Below are 24265 nucleotides of genomic sequence, written 5' to 3' on the forward strand. Positions count from 1 at the left end.
TTATCAGACTAGAGAGATGTAAATAATGCTAAGAATGACAATGCAAATTTCTTCAGAAACAGGGGAGGGGTTAAGCTTAGTTTTGTGTATAAACTATACAACTTACTCTCAAATGTGTAATTTATCTTTTAGCACCCCAGATACTCGCCCAGCTGGTCTGGAGGAGGCTGATCAGCAGCCATTGCCTGGAGAACAAGGAATTAACTTGGACAACTCAGGCCCTAAACTGCCAGAATTTTCAAACCGACCACCAGGTGATAAAATGTTAACTAAAGTTTATATGCTTGTCATCATTTATTTACAGCATTTTAAGTCTTTTTTTCAAGGAAACAATAGTATTTTATTTTGTGTACTAACTAGGCTACTTTGGTGATTTAATGTGTCTAGTATTTGGAAACTGTGCCTTGATATTAAGTAAAAAAATTTCAAACATAACTTCTGAAGGCATGTGTGTGTATGTATTTGTGTGTGTGTGTGTGTGTGTGTGTGTGTGTGTATTTTGCTCAAATTAGTCTTCATTATTTTAGGTCTTCATAAAATCAGACTAAAATGTCAAGTGCCTCTTTATTCTTGTCAATATCAAGGTTCTAGTTGGCATCAAAATGGATTAAGATTAAATGAAAAGATGTTTTCACTCTAATCCTGCTTGCCTGCCTTTCCTGCAGCCTTTCCTACTGGGGCTTTCTCAAAGCAGAGAACTACCAGGGTTTAAAATAAGATTTTTTAAATAGAACTTTTATTATGAATCTTTAAACATAAAAAATATGTAAAGAGTAATAAAAGAGACACTCATGTACTTCCTACCCAGGTTAATAATAAATAGGACCAATATTGTTGAAGCCCTCTGTGTTGTATCCTCCTCTGATTATAAAATAATATCATCTTCTAAATGTTGAAAATTATGTTAAAAAGGAAAAAGTCTCCTAAAATTCGTTCATTCCAACCTAGGTATTATAGAACCAAGGCCAGCTGCCACAGTGTCTCTATACCTGGTTCTTCTTGGCCTGAGCAGTGATTTGTAACTTTATTCCCCTGTGACACAGTTGAAGACACACAAGCCTGTCACATTTAGGCCACACTTCCATGTGTATACAAAGGATTATGTTTTGTTTCTTCCTTTCTAGTTCCTCCACCTCCTTTTTTGGCATGTAAGCGTAAGTGATGTTATTTTAGGGATAAACTTTAGTCCACCCTTAATTTATGTATTCTAAAAGTGAATCCAGAAAACAAAGTGAATTCATTATGATGTCAGTACTTTGTGTTATTTATTACAAATTGTTTGGGCACACCACACTTCCCATCAGCGAGTTACAGCAGCACAGTTGAGGCTGGGAGGTCACCAGTCTTTGGTGGTGGTCCAGAGGCATTATAAACAGGAAGGTGCCTTCTTCCCTCAGATACATCTGAATTCTTCTATTAAATCCCAGGGGTTCTCACACACATTATTGCTTCCTTTCTACAGTTTGCAGACTGGAAGCCTGTAGGCTGAATTTAGCCTACAATATGTTTGAATTGTCATGCAGCATCCTAAACCAAACAGAAACCTGAATTTAAATGACTTTAGATAGAGCATCAGCTCTGCAGTTTGGCTCTGTCCACAGAACTACTACTGTCTTATACCAGCCCACTTCTCTTCTTCATTACCGGTCTGCCCCTAAAGGCATATGAATTTTCATCCCTTGATTAATAAACTTGGTTTTTGATTATGTTATATGCACGTGTGTGTGTCCTAGCTTTCCCTCTCCACCATTCTGTCACAACAACCCCAATCTATCTTGTCATTAATGCCCTTTGGACTGCTGCCTCCACCTTCTGGAACCTTTACAGTAGCCATGCCCTTAACTGTTACTTTCGAGAGAGGCTGCTGTATTGTCTGTGCTGCTCTCTTTGGGATTTATGCTGTCTGGTGGCCTAATTTTAAAGAAAAAGGCATTTGTATCATAGCCCTGACATCAAGGCTTCTATAGAAATTACAGTTCTTAACATGGGAACCTGAGTTAAACCTATAGAAATGCCATATGTTGTTGGCTTTATAAATGTAAAGAGGTTAATTGGGCCTAAAACAAAAAAGGATTAAAAAGAAACTTCAAAACTGGATTCTGCACATTGTACTTATTGGTGCCATGTCTGTCATTGGCTAAAAGACATTGATTAGCTATTAAACACAGGGTGTGACCCTGTGGACCAGCAGCATTTGATAGCTGCTCTGTGAAAATCTTGAGCCAGCACTTCTTCCGACTGCCAGAGCCAGCTGTCCTTATGCCTGTACCTTCATAAAACTTTCCTAGTGTATTTTTCATGCAACAGTGAAATAAATCTAGTTTGTGAAATTGTATGTATCCCAGTTATATGCCCGCTTTTTCCCACTGAACAACCTTTATTCTTGGTTAATGATCTTTTCATCCTTTCTGCTGATTGTGTAAGGTTTTGGTTCTAAAATGCCAAATAAAATCTTCACAAAAGAAGGAATCATTTGAGATGTTGCCTTCTAGAAATCTATAAGGCATTGTCCCTCAGAATTCTTTTCCTGAAATTATTTTTTATTCCTGAGGGCTGTGCTTCTTGCTTTTTCTTCAACTATGGATTCATAGAAAATATTTCTCCAAATAAAGTTTTACATGTAAGAAAGTAAACAGAAATTAATATTCGTAAAAAAAACTTCAGTGCCCTCATTTTATTTTCAATGTGTGTATCAGCTTCTATTAGCTCCTACTATTTATTGAACTGATTTACGTCGGAGGGGCAGTTTAATTCATTGGGTTTCCCAAAGAATTGAGCCTGAAGGATGCAGCATGGTGTGTGAAGCCAATGGATTGGAGTAATTTTAAATCCCTCTTCCTTAAGGAATTGAATCCTAAAATTTTATATTCTACTTCTGTTGAAAGAATAAAAAGGCTACCTTCAATGCTGGCGTTTTCAACAAAACCAAGTCTTAAAAAAATTAATCTGTGCTAACAGAAAAAAAGTGACTCTTAAATGCTTCATTCACAAGTACAATGAAATATTTACTATGCTTGCATGAGACCCCAGTGCTGGGCGGTCCACTGTTTGCTGTTGATGGAGTTTTTCTCGTGTCATCTGAATGTTTGGCTGGTATAGACTTGGCCAGTTTCAGTGCATAGCACAGTGTCTATTAGAGTCTTAGTGCAGTGATGCTTCATTCAAACCCTGAAGACTGAGGAGCTCCAGGTTCTTGATGCTTTGCTTTTTGCTTCCTTAAGCAGTGTGACTCTTTGCTTATATCAAAGAATGAGGGGCTGCCCCTACCCCCCTGGGAACGGGCACGCCTGAGCTGTTTGTGCACAGTCTGTGCAACCTAGATGAGTATTGCTTGGCTATACTCTAAAGGTAGCAAAGCTTTTCTTGCTGAAAATCTAACTTCCCTGATTTTGGGGGCTCGTTTTAGGTTATCCTTCTCAACCAGTTGAACAGAGGCCACTTCAGCAGATGCCTCCTCAGCTCATGCAACATGTGGCGCCCCCACCCCAGCCACCACAGCAGCAGCCGCCGCCGCAGCCACCACCGCCCCCCAGTCAGCCACAGTCCCAGCAGCAGCAGCAGCAAATGATGATGATGCTCATGATGCAGCAGGACCCCAAATCAGTTAGGCTTCCAGTCTCCCAGAGCATCCATCCCCCAAGGGGCCCCCTGAATCCGGACTCCCAGAGAATGCCCATGCAACAGAGTGGCAGTGTGCCTGTCATGGTCAGTTTGCAAGGACCTGCCTCCGTGCCGCCATCACCTGATAAGCAAAGAATGCCAATGCCTGTGAATACTGCTTTGGGAAGCAATTCAAGGAAAATGGTATACCAGGAGAACTCCCAGAATCCTTCCAGCTCACCACTGGGAGAGATGTCCTCACTCCCTGAAGCAAGTGGCAGTGAAGTACCATCTGTCTCAGGAGGCCCAAATAACATGCCTTCACATTTAGTGGTTTCCCAGAATCAGTTAATGATAACAGGGCCAAAACCTGGACCATCACCCCTTTCAACAGCTCAAGGTGCAACTCCCCAGCAGCCTCCTGTAAATTCCCTGCCCAGCTCTCATGGCCACCACTTTCCAAATGTGGCTGCCCCAACCCAAACATCTAGGCCTAAAACACCAAACAGAGCCAGCCCCAGACCCTATTATCCTCAGACACCCAACAACCGCCCTCCCAGCACAGAACCTTCAGAAATCAGTCTATCACCAGAAAGACTCAATGCCTCCATAGCAGGACTCTTCCCCCCACAGATTAATATTCCTTTACCTCCCAGGCCAAACTTAAACAGAGGCTTTGATCAACAGGGCCTAAATCCAACAACTTTGAAGGCCATCGGACAAGCACCTTCAAATCTTACCATGAATAATCCTTCCAATTTTGCTGCCCCACAGACTCACAAATTAGATTCTGTGGTGGTGAATTCTGGAAAGCAGTCTAATTCTGGAGCAACAAAACGGGCAAGTCCAAGCAACAGTCGCAGGTCTAGTCCTGGGTCAAGTAGGAAAACCACCCCAAGTCCAGGGAGACAAAATTCAAAAGCCCCTAAACTTACTCTTGCCTCTCAAACAAATGCAACCTTGTTGCAAAATGTGGAGTTGCCAAGGAATGTATTGGTCAGTCCTACTCCTTTGGCCAATCCCCCTGTACCTGGGAGCTTCCCTAACAACAGTGGGTTGAATCCTCAGAATCCTACTATGCCTGTGGCTGCAATAGGGGGTGTTCTTGAGGATAACAAGGAGAGCTTGACTATGCCTCAGGACAGTGATTGCCAGAATTCCCAGGGTAGGAAGGAGCAGGTAAACGTTGAGCTAAAAGCAGTCCCTGCCCAAGAAGTTAAAATGGTCCCTGAAGATCAATCCAAAAAGGATGTGCAACCTTCGGATACTAACAAACTTCCCAGTATCGAAGAGAACAAAAATTCGGTGTCTCCTGCTATGAGGGAAGCACCAACATCGTTAAGTCAACTTCTTGACAACTCTGGAGCTCCTAATGTGACCATTAAACCCCTTGGGCTTACAGATCTGGAAGTAACACCTCCAGTAGTTTCTGGAGAGGACCTGAAAAAAGCATCTGTCATTCCCACACTGCAGGATTCGTCTTCTAAAGAACCCTCTAATTCCCTAAATTTACCTCACAGTAACGAGCCGTGTTCAACCCTTGTGCATCCAGAATTGAGTGAGGTCAGTTCTAATGTTGCACCAAACATCCCTCAAGTAATGTCAAGACCTGTCAGCTCTTCCTCCATTTCCACTCCTTTGCCCCCAAATCAGATAACTGTTTTTGTAACTTCCAATCCCATCACAACTTCAGCTAACACATCAGCAGCTCTGCCAACTCACCTGCAGTCTGCATTAATGTCAACAGTTGTCACAATGCCCAATGTGGGTAGCAAGGTTATGGTTTCTGAGGGACAGTCAGCTGCTCAGTCAAATGCCCGGCCTCAGTTCATTACACCTGTCTTTATCAATTCATCATCAATAATTCAGGTTATGAAAGGATCACAGCCAAGCACAATTCCTGCAACCCCACTGACAACCAACTCTGGCTTGATGCCTCCCTCTGTTGCAGTCGTTGGCCCTTTACACATACCTCAGAATATAAAATTTTCTTCTGCTCCTGTACTGCCTAATGCCCCCTCCAGTAGTCCTGCTGCAAACATACAGACAGGTCGACCCTTGGTCCTTAACTCACGAGCCACCCCTGTTCAGCTTCCTTCCCCACCTTGCACAACTTCTCCAGTTGTCCCTCCTCATCCCCCTGTCCAGCAAGTAAAAGAACTGAATCCAGAGGAGACTAGTCCTCAGGTGAGCACCTCAGCAGATCAGAGCACTCTGCCCTCTTCACAGTCAACCACAGTGGTTTCTCCCCTTTTGACCAATAGTCCAGGCTCCTCGGTCAACCGGCGAAGCCCAGTCTCATCTAGTAAGGGCAAAGGAAAAGTGGACAAAATCGGCCAGATTTTGCTGACCAAGGCATGTAAAAAAGTTACAGGCTCTCTTGAGAAAGGGGAAGAACAATATGGTGCAGATGGAGAAACTGAAGGCCAAGGGCTAGAGACCACAGCTCCAGGGCTCATGGGAACAGAGCAGTTATCCACAGAGCTGGACAGTAAAACCCCAACACCCCCAGCACCCACTCTGCTAAAAATGACCTCTAGCCCTGTGGGCCCAGGCTCCACCTCAGCAGGACCCAGCTTACCTGGCAGTACTCTCCCCACCAATGTACGGTCAATAGTAACCACTCTGGTACCCTCTGAGCTCATCTCCGCGGCGCCAACCACAAAAAACAATCATATTGGCATAGCATCTGAGCCACTTGCAGGTGGCCTAGTGGAGGAGAAGGTGGGATCTCATCCAGAGCTTCTACCCAGCATAGGTATGTACTTGGGGCCTGGCATCATCTCGTGTCAATTTTTGATGACCTATCCCACAAGAGAAAGCATGACTCCTTTTCTGCTTGGAGGAAGAAGAATGGGCTAAATGGCAATAGTGATAGTTTCATTTATTTGAAGTACATTGGGAAATATACTTCCCTTTTAAAATCCCATGTTGTTTACATTCATTAATATGGTTCTTTCTCAGCTCCTGAAATAATCATATACCTTTTATTTACATAAAATTTTTCATTTTACGAAGAAGCATTTTCACCTGTGTTACATCTTCTTCATACCAACCATGTCAGGTAGCCCTAACCCCATTCTGTGGGTGAGAAGACTGAAACTCAGGGTTCAGTATTCATTCAAAGTCTATACTGTGAGCCTCCAGTTTAACCATGTCCCTTAAGGGTAAACAGCAGTTTCTGCAGGTTCTCCTTACTGTGGTAAAGACTTGCGCTCAACTGTTCAGAGCAGGTTTCTTATAGCCCCTTCCTCATTGTACTCTATCCCAGGGACTCTTCCCTTCTGACTGGCTCCTCCAGGGGAGAGCTTTCCAGAAAACCACCTTTCATGGTAATAGACATGGGAGGAGCAAAGTGGTTGAGAGATAGGCTTAGGTTGGTGCCAGCATTTGCCAGCTGTTTGGGCTTAGGCAAGTTACTTGACTACTCCCAACTTTAGTTTCCTCCTTTGTAAAATGGGAACAATAGTAGTTGTAAGAATTCAATGAGATAATGTATATAACATTTTTAGCATGGGGCTAGAATACAGTAATCATTCAATAATAGGTAAAGAATTCTTATTACCAGTTTCTTTTTGATGCAATCTCTTTGAAAATTAGACCATTCCATTCATGTATTTCTAGTTCAGGTTATTTCCTATGTACTGGTAAAATGGGCTAATGATGGAAACGTAGATATCCTTACATCGACCCTCCTTCCCTTGGCATCTCTCCCCGCACCCGCCCCCTGCCCACACATACATAATGTCCCTCCTTCTGTGAGGCTTAAGTGGTACAGAAGCTCTGTTTCCCCAGAAGGGAATCAGTCAAACACTGCCAAAGCTCAAAGAACGTTTGCTGTATCCTAGGCCAGCCAATAGCGCCTGTTTATGCAGCTAAAATGCGTCAAGGGGCAGGAGGAGGGGCAGAAAGAACACAAGCTTCTGGTAGGATCAGAGTTCAAATTCTAGCTCCACTGGTACCAGTTGCAGTTGGATAAATCCCTTAACCTCTTGTAAGCCATGTACTTCACCAGTAAACTGGAGATTGTAATTCCTACCTCCCAGAATTTATACAAAGATTCATTGAGCGGCCTTAGTGTAAAAGCCAGCACACTGCCTCACACAGAGCCCTGGAAAGGCTAATTCCCCTTCTCTCTGCCTATTCACTTCAAAACTAGAGGTACAGGGAGGGATAAAGGCCTTTAAGGAGTTCTCTGACCTTGGAGGAGACAGAGACTTCATAGGGCTGGGTACTGTAGATTCCTGGTTCTAGTTCTGTTGATGTAGGTGAGCCCTAAGAATTTTTTAAAAACCTGGTGTAACTTAAATATATTCTCCACTATTAAATGTTTCCATTCTACTTCCTTTCAGGGAACCTTTCCCTCTGATACCAAGAGAATAATGATGAAGTTGTTAGAAAATAACTTTTATTTGGATCCTGTGTAATCCTAGAGAAATATAGGAGCATTAGGGAGATGAACCAGTAGTTGGGAAAAAAAACTTCTCAATTTCAGTTAAGATTATTTCCATTCTTTTTCAAGGGGCTTCTGTGCTTTTACCTTGAAAGTGTGAGAAACCAAAACTGGAGTAAAAAATAAAAGTTAAGGTACAGTTTTAAGCTTTATTAGATAAGCATCCAAAATAAATTCTTAACACAAATGCATCATTGACTAAGCAGGGAGAGAAATCTACAAGTCACAATTTCCACATAAGGGTAAAACTTACTGTTGTAGAGTTTATCTAGGATGTTAGACTGAGTGTCAAGATGGGAGGACATAACCTTGAGTGACTGTGGCATATCTATGTCTTCAATCTTTACAGTATGATCCCAGAACTTCCCATTCTAGAGTACATTGTGTATTCTATTCCATTCCTCTTCAAGGGCCTGAGTTCTCTCTGTCCTTCACAGCCTAATTCTGATGTTTCTCCCTTTAGTGTACCTTCATATTTCTCAGTCTAGAATTGATCTCCCTTGCTTTGGACTCCCATAGTACTTTATACTTTATGAATCTGCTTCATATAACATCACAGTTCACTCCAGAGTACCACTTGTGTATATCTTTAATACTAGAATGAGTTCCTGATGGGCAAGAAGAATGGAATTTGGTCTCTAAGGGTGCCTGGCACAGAGCCTTGCCCCTAGTAAGTTCTTGGTAATTGTTAGATAAAATAAGTAGATAACATATCAAATTGATTTGATTCATTAAATATGAATTGAATACCTGCTTTATGCCCATCACACTTGCCAGGTGCTATAGAAGAGTACACAATATATGATTCATTTCAGGTCTCAAGGAATGTAGTCTTTAGAGGGTTGAGACAATTTTTTAAGTGCTAAGGTTGAATGGTATAATTGTCCTGAAAGTGGTTTGGGTTGCCTACTAAAGTATACTTTTGGGTTTTTTAGAGTACTGGATACAACTTGACCCCAAGAAGCAAAAATTATGGGTGCTGTTGTCCTCATGGCCATATCCTTCCTTGATCTTTGCACATACAGAAAGGAAAAACAGACTCCCCTAGCATTAGTCTTTGTTACTGAGTGGTAGGTAGTTAATTTTTTAAGCAAGTTTTGGAATGTACTGTACTTTCAAAGTTAACTTCAAGTACTGCTTTCTAAGAATACGTGTATTTCAGCAGTTACTTAGCCCTTGATTCAGTCAATGCTTTTTGCTTTGTTTAGAAAAGAATGTTAACGGCCTGCTTCTTTTTTTTTTTTTTCTTGCCGTAGCCCCTTCACAGAGTTTAGTCCCAAAGGAAACTCCAGCCACAGCACTGCAGGGGTCTGTTCCCAGACCAGGTAAGGCCCACCTTGGAAAAATTTCTTGAGTGGAATAGGTTACATGTGAAGGAACCACTGCTGTCCTCAATGTGCCAGGAAGTGGCTGAAACTATCTTATCTATTTGCTTCAGAGCAGACTTCGGTTGAGTAGCAGAGCTTATGCAGTACTATTTGAAGTTATTTTTCCCCTGACCAGCTAGCTCTCTGACGCATTTCCTCATGTCAGCCAGGGAACTCAAGAAAGACATCTCAGTGCCCATTGTCTGCCACCAAGCCGTGGGTGGTTTCCATTGCAGAGTTTGCCCTGTTCCATGACCCTGGCACCCATAGCTGGCAGCTGACTGATTGGCATACGGTAACTCACTGGGGTGGGAGGCATTACTGCATTAAGATAGTAATTGCATTATCATGACAGGAGTGTAGGCTTGTTCCGAAAACTTCTGCTGCAGTGAGGTAGCCATTCCTCCAGGGAGTCAGAGTCATTTCAGTCATGTCTGGATGGCATTAAGTTTCTTCCCATGACCAAGATATTGTAAATAGCACTAGGGATGGTGTTTCTGGAAGGTGGAGCCCATGGTAATCTGACAAATAACTACTGTGAAATGCTGGGTCAGCTCTGAATGCATGAGGATCTTGATGGCAATAACAGCTGTCAAGATTAGACTGCCAAAGCAGATGAAGATTATAGATTTGTTACAGTTTAGTCTTACTTGGCTCTTTGTCATTGTGGGTTATTGGGGGATACCCCCGCAAAAAAGAAGAAGTATGACTGCTTTCGAAACACAAGGAGGTTAGAGACTCCCTGACAATACAGTTCACACACTGGACAAAATTTTTTTTTTTTAAGTTTAATTTTGAATCGAAGTCAGTAAAAGTTGGGAATTCCCTGGCAGTCCAGTGGTCAGGACTCTGTGCTCTCACTGCCGAGGGCCCAGGTTCACTCCCTGACTGGGGAACTAAAATCCCACAAGCTGCACGGGGCAACCAAAAAAAATTAAAAATAAACAAAATTAAATTTAAAATGTTTTTTTTTAAGTAAGGTAAAAGTTGTGATTATTTTAAAACCTGCTTCAGGGTTCCATGTCCTATATGATGGATAGGACTTTCTATTGTACATTCTTTGGGTAAACCCAGGCTTCTGAAAAAATGGATGAGCAAAAAACATTTTAGCCACACAGATTGATTTGCTACCAACTACCCACATAATACCTAAGAAGGGTAGAAATGGAACAAATTCTGCAGAGAAGGAATTAGATAGTAAAACTCTTTTTTTTTTAAGATATTAGGGGTAGGAGTTTATTAATTTATTTATTTTTGCTGTGTTGGGTCTTCGTTTCTGTGCGAGGGCTTTCTCTAGTTGTGGCAAGCAGGGGCCACTCTTCATCGCAGTTGCGCGGGCCTCTCACTTTCGCAGCCTCTCTTGTTGCGGAGCACAGGCTCCAGGTGCGCAGGCTCAGTAGTTGTGGCTCACAGGCCTAGTTGCTCCGCGGCATGTGGGATCCTCCCATACCTGGGCCCGAACCTGTGTCCCCTTCATTAGCAGGCAGATTCTCAACCACTGAGCCACCAGAGAAGCCCAGTAAAACTCATTTTTGATGAGAAAAGGAGCAACTAGAAAGGGGAAGGGAATTCCATCTCCTGCCCCAACTCTTTTCTCTAGAAGATGGACTTTACATATCAAATGTCCTCCTTCTCAGAGTAATTTGCTGAAGAATCTTGTTCCTTTTAAAAGTTTGGCTCAAATGAATCTTCTTAAAAAACTGCCTACGCCAATAATTGCCTTCACCAAAACCCCTTTGATCTCCACTTATATGAATTAGCTGTGATAGTGTTAAAATAGTCAAAAGCATTGAATTTTGTTTCGAAAGAGCAAACTAACCAAAATTTTTTGTAGTAAACCTCTTTTGACTTGAGCCATTTTTATTTTTGAGCACACATTTCGTGAGTTTCTTTGCTCCAGCAGAGCGAACAAGGCAGCAGAGACTCAGTGAGTTGGTATCTATTTCTTGTGGAGGGGGTTCCAGGTTTTATGAGTTAGATATGGGGAGCTAAATAACGAATGAGAAGTATGGATTCTCTTCTGCGAGCATCTTTCATTGAAGGCAGAGTAGGACAGCCTCTTTACTGAAGGCTGCATCAACATGAGCATCATAGCAATACTAATAATAGCTAATACTGAGTTATTATTAAGTGCTGCTGTACTAAGTGGGTTTTGTTTGTTTGTTTGTTTGTTTGTTTTTTCCGGTATGCGGGCCTCTCACTGTTGTGGTCTCTCCCGTTGCGGAGCACAGGCTCCAGACGCGGAGGCTCAGCAGCCATGGCTCACAGGCCCAGCCGCTCCGCGGCATGTGGGATCCTCCCAGACCGGGGCACGAACCCGTGTCCCCTGCATCGGCAGGCGGACTCTCAACCACTGCGCCACCAGGGAAGCCCCTAAGTTTTTTATATGTGTTATTTAATTTAACCTTTTTAACTTTGAGGTGGGTAAAGTGGTTATCGCCATTTTTCAGATGAGACATTGAGCACAGAGAGGTCAAGCCGTTTGCCCAAGGTCACATGGCTAATAAGCAGTGAGGTCAAAATAACCCAGGCACTCTGACTCCACTGCCTTCAAGGAGGTTACTGTGTAGTAAGTAGGGTAGGTTAGACATGTACACTGAGTTTCAGGCATTGAATTCCCTGAAACGGGGGACAGGGAAAGGACTGTGGGAGACCAGAGGCAGGAGAGATGACTGCTATCTGATGCATCAGGGATGGTCTTTTGGAAAAGATGGAACTACCTAAAGGCATATAATGGAGGAAGAAGATGTTTTCCTGCTGGTGCTAATACAGAAGTGCCTGGTAAATCCATAGGGTGCTCATTTAAGCAAAACCCTGCTAGACAAATGACAGAGATTTTCCTTTTTTATAGGGCATTGCTGAGAGGTTGAGGAAGAGAGGAGCATAATGGGGTGTATAGGTGATATCTCAGAGTAAAGCAGTCTGCTCTCTAAAACTCAGGAATTCCTTTGGAGGAGAATGCATCCTTAATAGATATTTAAGACATATTGGAAGATTACTGTTTTAAAAAAATATGTCAAGAGGGAAAAGATATTCTAAGAATGAAAACTATCTCTTCTACATGAGAGGAAGAGGATTATTTTACTAAAATAGCTATAGCTGGATGAAATACGAACCAGGCAATGTAATTTAGTTACGTTGATCCAAACAGGATTACTTCACAGTATGGAGTAGAAATAAAAATAGACTGAGTAAGTATCTTATGCCTCAGACAACTGAGTTGTGTCCATGCCAACTCTTTCTCTATACCACGTTAGGGTGAGGATCCTGCTGCGCATGGAGAGCCGTTAGCCTAAACAAGGCATTCAGAATTCTCATAGACGCCTAGCTTCTCCCTGTGGACATATACACCAGAAGCTCCTACATCTCATTTCTGTCCTTTGTATTTTTAACAGAACTCGAGGCAAATGCTGCCATAATCTCTGGACAAAGGTAAGATGATCACTTCTGCAGACTTAGCATGAATATGGCATAAGCCTCTTTGAAAGGTATCATCTTTCTCAACCTTTAAACCTTTCCTCACCTTGTCCTTTTCCTTTACTCTTCGTACCAGTTTTTTTCCTGCTGAAGTAGGGAGCTGTCATGAGTGCCAACCCCTCAGAGGTAACATTTCTTGTAACAAAACTTGGTGGCTAAGTTTCTCCCTTTTGTGGTTATTTTGAAAACTGGCTGACATAACATTTTCAGCACTCAGCATAGTGAGTAAATAGTAAGCATTCAATATACAGGAGCTGTTGCCATCATTGTCATTAATAATAGTCCTTGCAACACCTTCTAAGTATAGCTGTTTGATCCTCAAGAGAAAGAATGGCAGATGGGATCTGAGCTTAGAACCCATGCTTTTTCTTTTATACTGTGCTACCCCACATAACCTAACAAAATGAAATACAACTGTGGCTTCAAGCTCATTAGCCCCATGGAGAGAAGTATTATCGTATTACAAAAGTCATTCCTTTTTAAATGTAGGAATGTACTAGATAACATTTTAAAGAATTTATCATACTTGTATATCAACTTAGGTTGTAAAACTGCTTCACAGTCATTTTCTCATTTAATTATCATATCAACCCTGTGAGGTTATAACAGCCAACATTTATTTGAATGCTGTTCCATGCCATATGTTGGGCTAAAAGCGCCCTAGATGTATTATCTCATTTAATTTTCACGGTATCTATTAGGAAAGGAAATTCTGTCTTACAGATAAGGAACCTAAAGCTCAGAGAGGTTAACTAAATTGCCCAAAGCCACAGATTCAGTAAATGGTGAAGCTGAGATTCAAACCCAGGCCTTCTGCCTCCAGAGCTCTCACACTTAATGTATTACAGCAGACAAGATGGGGATTTATAGATCAAGAATCTGAAACATAGAGAAAGTTAAATATCATGGCCAATAAATGCATAGTTAAGACTCGACCCCCATTCTTCTGACTCCAAATTCATTGCTATTCCTACTACCCGTCTAGTTTTATTTGGATTGGGCTTACGTTTGAATTCATTTGCATATCTCAAAGTATACACCAACTACGTGGCTAGAGAAAGAAGAGATAAGCAGACCAAAAATACCTTGTTGGTGTTTGTTCCCCAAGTTACCTGATCATTGACCATATAAACACCAGCACAGTATTGCTGAGACTTTTGTTTTGCCAGAAGAAAGGTACCTCCATTAGGAATCTTCTTCCTCAGAGGCTTTGACCATTTTCTGGGCTCCTAGCCAGAAAACCATCCTTACCACCTCTAAAAGGATGTGTAAATCCCCCTGACTTGCAATTCTACCCCAGCTCCAGTCTCACCTCTCCTTGACATGCCTTGGCTTGTGTGGGACAGTTGTTAGATGTAAAGTTAGGGTAATGAACAGTGTGGCCAAATTCCCAGGCATAGTGCCACTAACAAAGAGTCCTCTGTCAGGAGTAAACGATGGAGGGGTAGGGATAGTTGACAATCAGGCCATGGTTAAGAAGCTTACAATGTATCAGAAGACACAAGACACTAAAAACATGCTGTACAGCCTGATGGGGGCTCTAGAATGCCAGACACAGACTGTGAACCCAAAAGACAAAAGAGACAGCTCCACTTGGGGAGTGAGATCATGGAAGACTTCCCAGAAGAGGCATCCCTTTGACCAGTTTTTTGTTTTGTTTTTGTTACGTTACTTTTGTTCCATTCCATGTCTTACAAGTAAATTTAATCAACTCTTTCTTTTTTTTTTAATGATTTTAACATGAGTTTTTTGAACCATGAAAGCAGTAAAAGTTTACTGAGGGTAACTTGAAATTCAGATCAGAGAATTACAAAGAAGAAAATTACCAGTTAGCCAATATTCCTACAACTCAGCAGTATTCACTGTGTATATTTTAGTTGTTCTTCTAGTTGTCTTCACAGAGTATATACAGATAGAAATAGAGTTAAAACACTCCAGTGTTTTATATATGTATACTATAGTGTTTATCTATAGATCTAACACTATGTATTAGATATATAGTATTATATGCATATATATATATACACATATATATATCTCACACCCATTCATTCATATGTGGTTACATATATACTCAATATGTATATTATAATAAAAATGAAAGTATACTATTCATAATGTTGGTAGCTGTTTTTTTCCCACAATAATATATTATGAATAGTTTTTATCATTAAATAACCTACAGCATGATTTTTTTCGTGACTCCATTTGGATAGGCCGTGGTTTAGTTAACTACTGTACTGTCACTGTTAAGCATTTAGCTCTTCTATCTTCATTAATATGAATAAAATGCTTTGGCATCCTTGTGTGTAAGTAGCTCTGTAAAAAGATTTGTTTCTTTAGGCACCTAGAAATGGAATTGCTGAGCCAGAGGATTACACCAGCGTGTATCAGCCTCAGTGTCATTGACTGTTTGGATGAGATAATTCGGTGTGGGGTGTGGGGCAGGGTGCTGTTTTATGCATTATAGGATGTTTAGTGTCATCTCTGGCCTCTACCCAAAAGGTGCCAATAGCATATCCTCCCAGTCATGACAATCAAAACTGTCTCCAGACATTGTTGAATGTTCCTAGGAGGCAAAAATGCCCCCTACTAAGAATCATTGGGTTGCACAATTTATACTCCATTAGGAGTTTTTGTCCCTGTACCCTCAATAATACTGGATACTACCATTTTCTAATCTTCACATACTAAAAAAAAGGGGATTGAGGTAGGAGCAATCAGTAGTATACCCAGCAGTGTATTGTGAATATATTCTCCTGTATATTCTATAATATGACTTGTAATATGCCATTATCTAACTCTACTAGGCTCATAGTAAATGCCAGTGTATGTTGTTAATTTCCTAGATTTTTAGGTACTATTAATTTTTGAAGGGAAATATTCTTAGGAAAATGGGTGAGGAAGTTTGATGATTTTTGTTCCAAGTTCTTAATGTGTTTTATCTGTTTTTCCACAATCTCACCAGCATTATACTTAAATATTTTATTTTTACTAATGTAACAAGCTGGACTCACTTTTAAATTGTCAGTAATATTAGAGCATAATTGTGCTTATTGTCCCAGAGTGGAACATTGTCTCTCCAGAATGATTATGTAGTTCTTAATCTCCTGCCTTGTGAATGAAACTGTTATCTTTATTTTTTGTGTGACTTGATTCCCTCACCTCCTTGGACTTTGTGCTTCTCTCTGTCAGCAGTGAGCCCAAAGAGATAACTGAGAAGTCCAAAACTCCAAGCCGAAGAAACTCCCGAACTGAAGAACCAGCTGTGGCTTCTGAAAGTGTGGAAAATGGACATCGTAAGCGATCCTCTCGGCCTGCTTCAGCCTCCAGCTCTACTAAAGGTTAGCAGTGGGCTGCAGAGGCTATTTCTGAGTCAAATAGAAGAATAGGGTTCTTATCACCGCAGCAGAGGACTTTGCCCTTCATCTTTGCTTCTATTCCTCAAATTTTCAAGTTACTTTGACGTCTACTGCTTGTTTGGTCCTTTATTTGTTAGTTCATTTAACTATGTGTTTTCTCCCTCTGTGTGTGTGTGTGTGTGTGTGTGTACTTGTGTACAAGAGCAGCAAGAACATAACAGGGCAGATTGATTCATGATCACCACTTCAGACAGGTCCTCAGTATGGCCCCACCATCTTTCTGTGTTTTTGTGGTCAACTCTTTTTCCTACTCTCTACTCTTTTTAAACCTCTGGCTCCTATTTTATGTCCTCTCTTTCAGCAGAGACTCTCACCTCTTCAAAGAGAAAACAGAACTAACTCCCTCAACTCTCACTACCAGGACATAAATCTACCAGTGTCCTCTTTTGCTCATACTGTAATAGAGCAACTGTTGCTCCTTAAGTCCAAGGCCAATTCCTTCACTTGTGCCTTTGATCCCATCTTCTCTGACCTTACAGAGAATCTTACACAACCAGTTTTCTCTTCTCTATTGACTGCTCTCTCTTTTTTGGATGAACTCTGCCCTTGGCTTCTCTGACCCAGAACTCTCAATCGTTTTCTGTCTACTTCTCTGGCTGTTCCTTCTCAGACTCTGTACATGTACATTAGATATTGGTCTACTCAAACTGTAATCCTGAGTCACCTTTTCTCTTCAACTTCTATTTTCTCCCTAACTAATCTCATTCATGCCTCCCTTCTTTAGTTATAACCTTTCACAGATGACTCATAAATTTGTTTTCTGGTGCAGACCTCTAGAGATCTTAGACAACTGCACGTACATCCTTAACAGGACTGCAAACTCAACATGTCTAAAAACAGACTTGTGATTTTTCACCCCGATGTCAAGTACTTTGCTGTTGTTCCCGTACTACCATCTATCTGTCCATTAGGCATGTCCTACTTGAAACCTCTCTCCTTCACCTTCACATCCATCACAAAAAGCTGCTGGTTTTATCTCAGATGATTCAAATTCATCCACTTTTCCCCATCTTCACTGCTACCCTAGCTTAAAACCCTTCAATGGTTTGCCATTATAATTAGGATTAGTCTGAAAAGCATCAACACAGACCACAAGGTCCTATCTGGTTTGGCCCCTGTCAACCTCTCCCAGCCTCATTTGACTTCCTTTAGCAACATCCTCTCATCACATGCCATCCTCTCATCACAAGCCTGGGTATATGTGACACCTATTGTAGGGAGTATTCGTCTATCTTCCCTCTCTTCTCCTCATTAACTTCCCACTCTCCCTACTTACCTTAGCTCAGTTGTCACTGCTATGAGGAATCATAGCACCATGTTCTTCTCCTTCATAACACCATAGTTGTAACTTTATGTCTATTTATGTGGTAGGTAATTAATATACATACTCTGTTAGGGCAGGAGATGTCTGGTTTTGCTCACCACTGTATCCCTGATGCCTACTGTGGTGCCTAATACAAGAGGTGTACAATCAGTAATTATTAAATTAATAACTATCTATCAACTATATATTTAAGTACTTACTACATTCCAGGCTCTAGGTATAAAATAGTGAAAAAACATATGGAGTCTCTATCTTCCTCACATCGATTATATGCTAGCCAGAAAGACTTTAATATTATATGCATGTATGATAGCAAAGTTATATGGTACTATAGGGGCATATATTGGGTTGGCCAAAAAGTTTGTTCAGTTTTGTCCATAAAATGGCTCTAAGTAGCATTTAGTTGTCTTCAACTTCATTCGAAACAATTTTGTTAGATTTTATTGTGACAGCTGTCATATCAGCGTGCATTTTTTAAAAAACTTACCAAAACTGGTGAATTTTTGTGTAGCCATTTTAATATTGAAGATGGAAGAAAAAAAGCAACATTTTCGGCATATTATGCTTTATTATTTCAAGAAAGGTAAAAACGCAACTGAAACGCAAAAAAAAGATTCATGCAGTGTAGGGGAAGGTGCTGTGACTGATCAAACGTGTCAAAAATGGTTTGCGAAGTTTCATGCTGGAGATTTCTCGATGGACAATGCTCCACTGTCAGGTAGACCAGTTGAAGTTGACAGAGATCAAATTGAGACGTTAATTGGGAACAATCAATGTTATACCACGCAGGAGATAGCATACTCAAAATATTCACATCATGCGTTGAAAATCATTTGCAGCAGCTTGGTTATGTTCATCACTTTGATTTTTGGGTTCCACATTAAGTTGACCAAAAAAACCCTTCTTGACCATATTTCCGCATGCGATTCTGTACTGATACTTAACGAAAAAGTTCTGGTGTTTTTTTGTTGTTTTTTTTTTTTGCGGTACGCGGGCCTCTCACTGCTGTGGCCTCTCCCGTTGTGGAGCACAGGCTCCAGACGCGCAGGCCCAGCGGCCATGGCTCACGGGCCCAGCTGCTCCGCGGCATGTGGCATCTTCCCGGACCGGGGCACAAACCCGTGTCCCCTGCATTGGCAGGCGGACTCTCAACCACTGTGCCACCAGGGAAGCCCAAAGTTCTGTTTTTAAAACAAATTTTGATGGACAATGAAAAGTGGATACTGTTCAATAATGTGGCATGGAAGAGATTGTGGGGCAAGTGAAATGAACCACTACCGACCACACCAGAGGCCGGGCTTCATCCAAAGCAGGTGATGTTGTATATATGGTGGGTTTGGAAGGGAGTCCTCTATTAAGAGCTCCTTCTGGAAAACCAACCGATTAATTCCAACAAGTACTGTTCCCAGTTAGACCAACTGAAAGCAGCACTTGATGAAAAGCATCCGGAATTAGTCAACAGAAAACGCATAGTCTTCCGTCAGGATAACGCAAGACCTCATGTTTCTTTGACGACCAGGCAAAAACTGTTACAGCTCGGCTGGGAAGTTCTGATTCATCTGCCATATTCACCAGACATTGCACCTTCGGATTTCCATTTATTTCTGTTTACAAAATTCTCTTAATGGAAAAACATTTCAATTCCCTGGAATACTGTAAAAGACACCTGGAACAACAGTTCTTTGGAATTATGAAGTTGCCTGGAAAATGGCAGAAGTTAGTGGAACAAAACGGTGAATACGTTGTTCAATAAAGTTCTTCGTGAAAATGAAAAATGTGTCTTTTATTTTTACTTAAAAACCGAAGGAACTTTTTGGCCAACCCAATAGCCGGGATGCTTTGTTCCCCTGTCAAGTCAGTGAAGGCTTTCTGGAGAAAATGATGTTTAAGCTGAGACCTGAAGAATGAGGAGGCATTATCCAGGTAAAAGGTATAGCATGTGCAAAGGCCCAGATCTGAGGGAGGGTATCATCCTCTCAGTAAATGCGCTGAGCTTGAGTAGCTTAGGTTAGAAAAGAGCTGGCATCCTGGCCAAGTGCCTGATATCAGCAGGGCTGCTACGAAACAGTCACGTACCATTAGGATACCAGCCTGAAGACCAGGGCAGGTTGTGGTGCACCAACACCAGACACTGACCTGAGGACTCAGCTGTTGTTAGGTCACGTTTCTGGGTAGGAATTTCATAATGCCTCACAAGAGCTCCTGAGAGGAGGCCACAAGTCTGCAGATCATGCACAGGTAAAGAAGAGATGTAGAAGTCACCTTACCTCAGCCTGCCAGAGAGGGGAGAGGATGGGAGGGGCCTTCTTTCCTCTCCAGACATACCATGTACACCATAGCCAGGGTCCTCTTTAGAGATCCCCACTTTGGATGTAGAAGTGGAACCAACAGCTTTCTTCTCCCTCCCTGGGAATCATCTCCTAGGCAAAAACCTGTTTGGAAGAAAGCATAAAATGGAAGATTCCTGGAGTTCTATGAGAAAATCTGCTTCCCCTCAATTCTAGGTATTCTTTTTCCTAAAGGATCAGGGTCTTCTAGGCTTTAGAATATGGTAGGTAGTTATCTTTAAAGCAGGGGAAAAAGTGCTGACCTTTAGAGATGTCGTACACCAGCCTTTGGGGAATCTGACTTGAGCTCAGAGCCTCAGGATACTAAAGGTGTCATTTACAGTGCACCAGAAAGAATTAATCTAGCAGCTGGGACAGTTAAGAGATGCCCAAATTAGAGCCACTCTGTAGATATCTGCCAGCCAAGAAAAGATGGAAAGCTGGAACCTGTTTTAGAAGGGGGGTGGGGTGTATAGGCCTGTACACTTAAACTGGACATTGTCCCAGGGTGAGTAGTCATGTTGGAATGCCTGTCCCATCCATGCTTTGAGACTTAGCAACTGGCTTAGAAGAGGCCATAATGACTCTCAGGCTTTGTGATATTACATGGAGGGATTCTGGGTAAGTGTCTTCTAGAGGGTGTCAGGGTTCTGGCCAGACCCCCGGAATCACAGTCATATCTAGATCTCCACATCAGCCTCAAGCCCTCAGTCTATCAGTCTTTAACTGTTCTAGGGTAAGTTACTTTTTAAATCAGAAATGAATGCTGTAGCTCTTGATTTTTAAGTGTTAGATCTCTTAGATCCAAATTAAAGAATTAATATGCATATTATTTGGCCTTCTATGTTGTATCCAAAAATGAACCAAAGTCATAAAATAATTTCCTGTGATTGTATTTGAACCCATACCCAGGGAGTGTCATAAAATATCAAGCTGGCTTCTAAAATTTATGTGTCTCAGGACTTCTCTGGTGGTGCAGTGGTTAAGAATCTGCCTGCCAATGCAGGGGACACGGGTTTGATCCCTGGTCCGGGAAGATCCCACATACTGCAGAGCAACTAAGCCCATGCACCACAACTACTGAGCCTGCACTCTAGAGCCTGCTAGCCACAACTACTAAAGCCCACGTGCCCTAGAGCCCATGCGCCGCAACTACTGAGCCTGCGTGCTGCAACCACTGAGCCCACGTGCCGCAACTACTGAAACCCGCATGCCTAGAGCCCGTGCTCTGCAACAAGAGAAGCCACCGCAATAAGAAGCCTGTGCACTGCAACAAAGAGTAGCCCCTGCTCACCACAACTAGAGAAAGCCTGCTTGCAGCAACAAAGACCCAATGCAACCAATAAATAAATAGATAAATAAATGAAATGTATGTGTCTCGAACTTATAGACATATATAGTGCTGGGTACCTGAAACATCTTCGTGCAGCATCAGTACTTAAAGTTTTGAAGGGAAAAGAGGTTTTTGCGTTTTCGTACTCATAAGATTTTGGTCATATATGCACAAACAAAATCAGAAACAGTCTGCGTTTTTCATGAGAAAGCTGAGAAATATTATGAGCAGTTTATAATGAGAAGTATTGGTACGTTTTGTATTGTTGAGAACCAGTAACATTAATCATTCTGCTCTGAGAACAGAGTTTGCTTATGTCATGCTAGCCAAGGCCTACTAGACTACCAGATTGGAGCAGGTGGGATGGATGATTTCTGGGCAAGTCCAGGGAGGCCCACTTGGTTGATAGGTCACTCTCTAATCTGTTGTTTTGTTTTTGGTTGGTTTGGTTCCCCCCACTGACCCCCACTGCCCTGCCACTTTTAATTACAGACACAAAAATTGGCTCCCACAAATCAGTGAACCTCTTTTTTAAATTGCACTTGATCAGATGTGTTGTTTATAAATAGGCAAATGAGTAGTTCTGCTTCCTGATACGATGAGTTCCCCGTTAACACAGAAATGATTTTTCTAGTTTCCCTTGATATTCTTTAGTCTTCTGTTTATAGTAGTTTTTTGTTATATTTTCAACTGGGAGAAAGGATCAGTAGTTAAAAACATGAAGTTCAATGTACACATTTGCAACCTGGGAAAATATGCTAATAAGAGGGAAGTTTAGAGCAACCTGTAATCAGCAGCAGCTGTGGGTGTCCCTGGGGTGCCCTAAGATGCCTCTGACAGCAAAGTGGGGTGATAGCTCTATCCTATCCACAGCTAGTGACTTGAGAAGCAACAAACTAAAAAAACACAGAGTATACAGATATACTTATAAACGTGTTATTATAGAATAAGCATAATTAGATACAACTTATTGGAGAAAACCCTAAACAGTAACTACCTGAAACTGCACTCTTGTAGCATCATTTAGAAACCAGCCATACAAATTCTGAGAGGAAATTTCCAGAATTTTTTTTACAATTAAGTAGAAATCTTGGCTAGAAGGAGAACAGAAAAAGCGTAATGAAGTGAGCAAGGTCAAGGTCAATTTATAAAACTCCTTAGAAGGTAAAGCTCCACGCTACACCACCACTACACTACCCTACACCACCACTGCCACCACTCACCCTAGTATCTAAAAGGCTTTTTTTTTTTTTCCTTCCGGTTTCTAGCACAAATCACTTGTTTATTCATGGCCTCACTCATTGATTCATCCTCAGAGGCAGAGGCAGCCTGCCAGATGATTGGGTGCTTTAGAGCAGTGACAGATGGGAACAAGCAAGGAAGGAATGGAGGGGGGAGCCTGAGGTTGTTTATTCCCGCACTCCTAACCACTTTTCCCAGCCACACATGTGTTTCTCAGACACACCACTTGATCGTTCATATCACAAGGGAGAAGCTCCCAAAGTTGACCTAATTAACAGACATTTTTCTAAGGATGAACACTCAGTCAAGACAAAACTCTGTATGTTTTTACTGCAGATGACAAATTTGCTACAGTGAAAATGAAGCTTGAGAGTTGGACATAAAGGGTTGATTATGGGGAGTTGTGCGCTACGTGAGACTCCGTTTATTTACATGGAATTAAAATAACACCATTGTCAACATCCTGTCAGGTTTACTGTCTTCTGATTAGCAAAAGACTAATGAGTAAATCAGAGAAACTGATTCTCCCACCTGGCGCAAGCATCATAATCTCCCAGTAAGATGTATGTATTGAAATTTCCACCAATAGAAGCCTAAAAACACTGTACAGGCCACCTCTTGGAAAGTTATCTAGGTTTCACTTCTTAGCAGTTACTTAGCTAACAGAGTAATAAAATTTTTGCTTTTTGCTCTACATTTTGAGTCTGGGTTCTCAAAATATGATACAATACAAAAGAGAGAAGAAAAATTGCTTAGCATACTGAACCTAACATGCAGCATCAGAGTTCAGCCTAGTTTCTAGAAACGGATAAGTTGGACTCATCTTACACATTAATGTATTAAATAGAAAACATTTTTTTGTCCTTGATGGGGAGTAATTCTAAAACTTTTTTTTCATTTTAAATCCAAAATATCTATTATGGAGCAGCATGAAGAATGAGGGTGAATTTTTAAGATCAATATGAGATTTTAAAGAAATGTTTACAGTTGGAGAGCTTCAGGCTATTCATTGTACTTTGCTGTAGAAGACTTCTGTGTTGAAAAACTTTTTGAGAGAGTTTATATTTTGAGTTTCAGTTTAAGGCATGAATAATACAAGAGGAATTAAAAGAATTAAAACACACTCCTTCCCTTTTATGTCACTGTTACCCTGTCACTGATATAAACCACTCAGTTCCCACCTCTTCCATGAAGAGGCTCACCTGGGCTCAGAGCAGGCTGTGGCTTGCTCTGAATTGCTTCCATGCCTTCCATACATACACAGGTATATCCACAGCCTTGATAATACCTTCCTAGGCCATGGTAGACACTTGCTGACCAACGGTCATAGTCATGTTATTTAGAGCCTTTGACTGTGGCATGGCAAAAAGAGTTCCTCACTGCAAAACAATGGCTTGGCTCCAGAGGCTGTTTTTTTTGTGGCACAATTCACTTACTTGCTTGTAACATCACTTACTGATTTCTCACCAAAAGCACTGTCAGTCTATCCATCATTTCGTTGGGTGATGGAAACAGGTGATGGAGATTGTGGGGTTAATTGCCCAACTAAAGCAGCTCTCCCCATCCTGGCACCTTTTCCATGTATGTTGGCTTCACCTTCCACTACCTATATAACATTTCCCTAATCGCCAGGCCCTAGTTTACAGGGCTGAGAAGTCCGAGACCCTCTTCACACTGAGTGCCCCTTTTGAGGACCTTAGACTGATTCAGAGTCCAGTAG

The 24265-nt window shown here is 41.5% G+C and overlaps 1 protein-coding gene across 19 annotated transcripts in view; it reads left to right on the forward strand.

Annotated features, from left to right (window-relative positions):
- Nucleotides 1–24265, forward strand: part of NCOA6 (nuclear receptor coactivator 6) — an 89536-nt gene that overhangs the window by 64052 nt on the left and 1219 nt on the right. For 16 of the 19 annotated variants that reach the window (XM_067012173.1, XM_067012176.1, XM_067012172.1 and 13 more), the window contains 5 exons: nucleotides 133–254; nucleotides 3407–6358; nucleotides 9310–9378; nucleotides 12816–12852; nucleotides 16093–16241. In XM_067012173.1, the coding sequence (XP_066868274.1) occupies nucleotides 133–254; nucleotides 3407–6358; nucleotides 9310–9378; nucleotides 12816–12852; nucleotides 16093–16241 (3329 nt within the window). The remainder of the gene's footprint in view (nucleotides 1–132; nucleotides 255–3406; nucleotides 6359–9309; nucleotides 9379–12815; nucleotides 12853–16092; nucleotides 16242–24265) is intronic. The other 3 variants (XM_059039009.2, XM_067012180.1, XM_067012183.1) reach the window with 1 other exon arrangement.

This window comes from Kogia breviceps, chromosome 14, assembly GCF_026419965.1.
Source record: "Kogia breviceps isolate mKogBre1 chromosome 14, mKogBre1 haplotype 1, whole genome shotgun sequence".
Taxonomy (NCBI): domain Eukaryota; kingdom Metazoa; phylum Chordata; class Mammalia; order Artiodactyla; family Physeteridae; genus Kogia; species Kogia breviceps.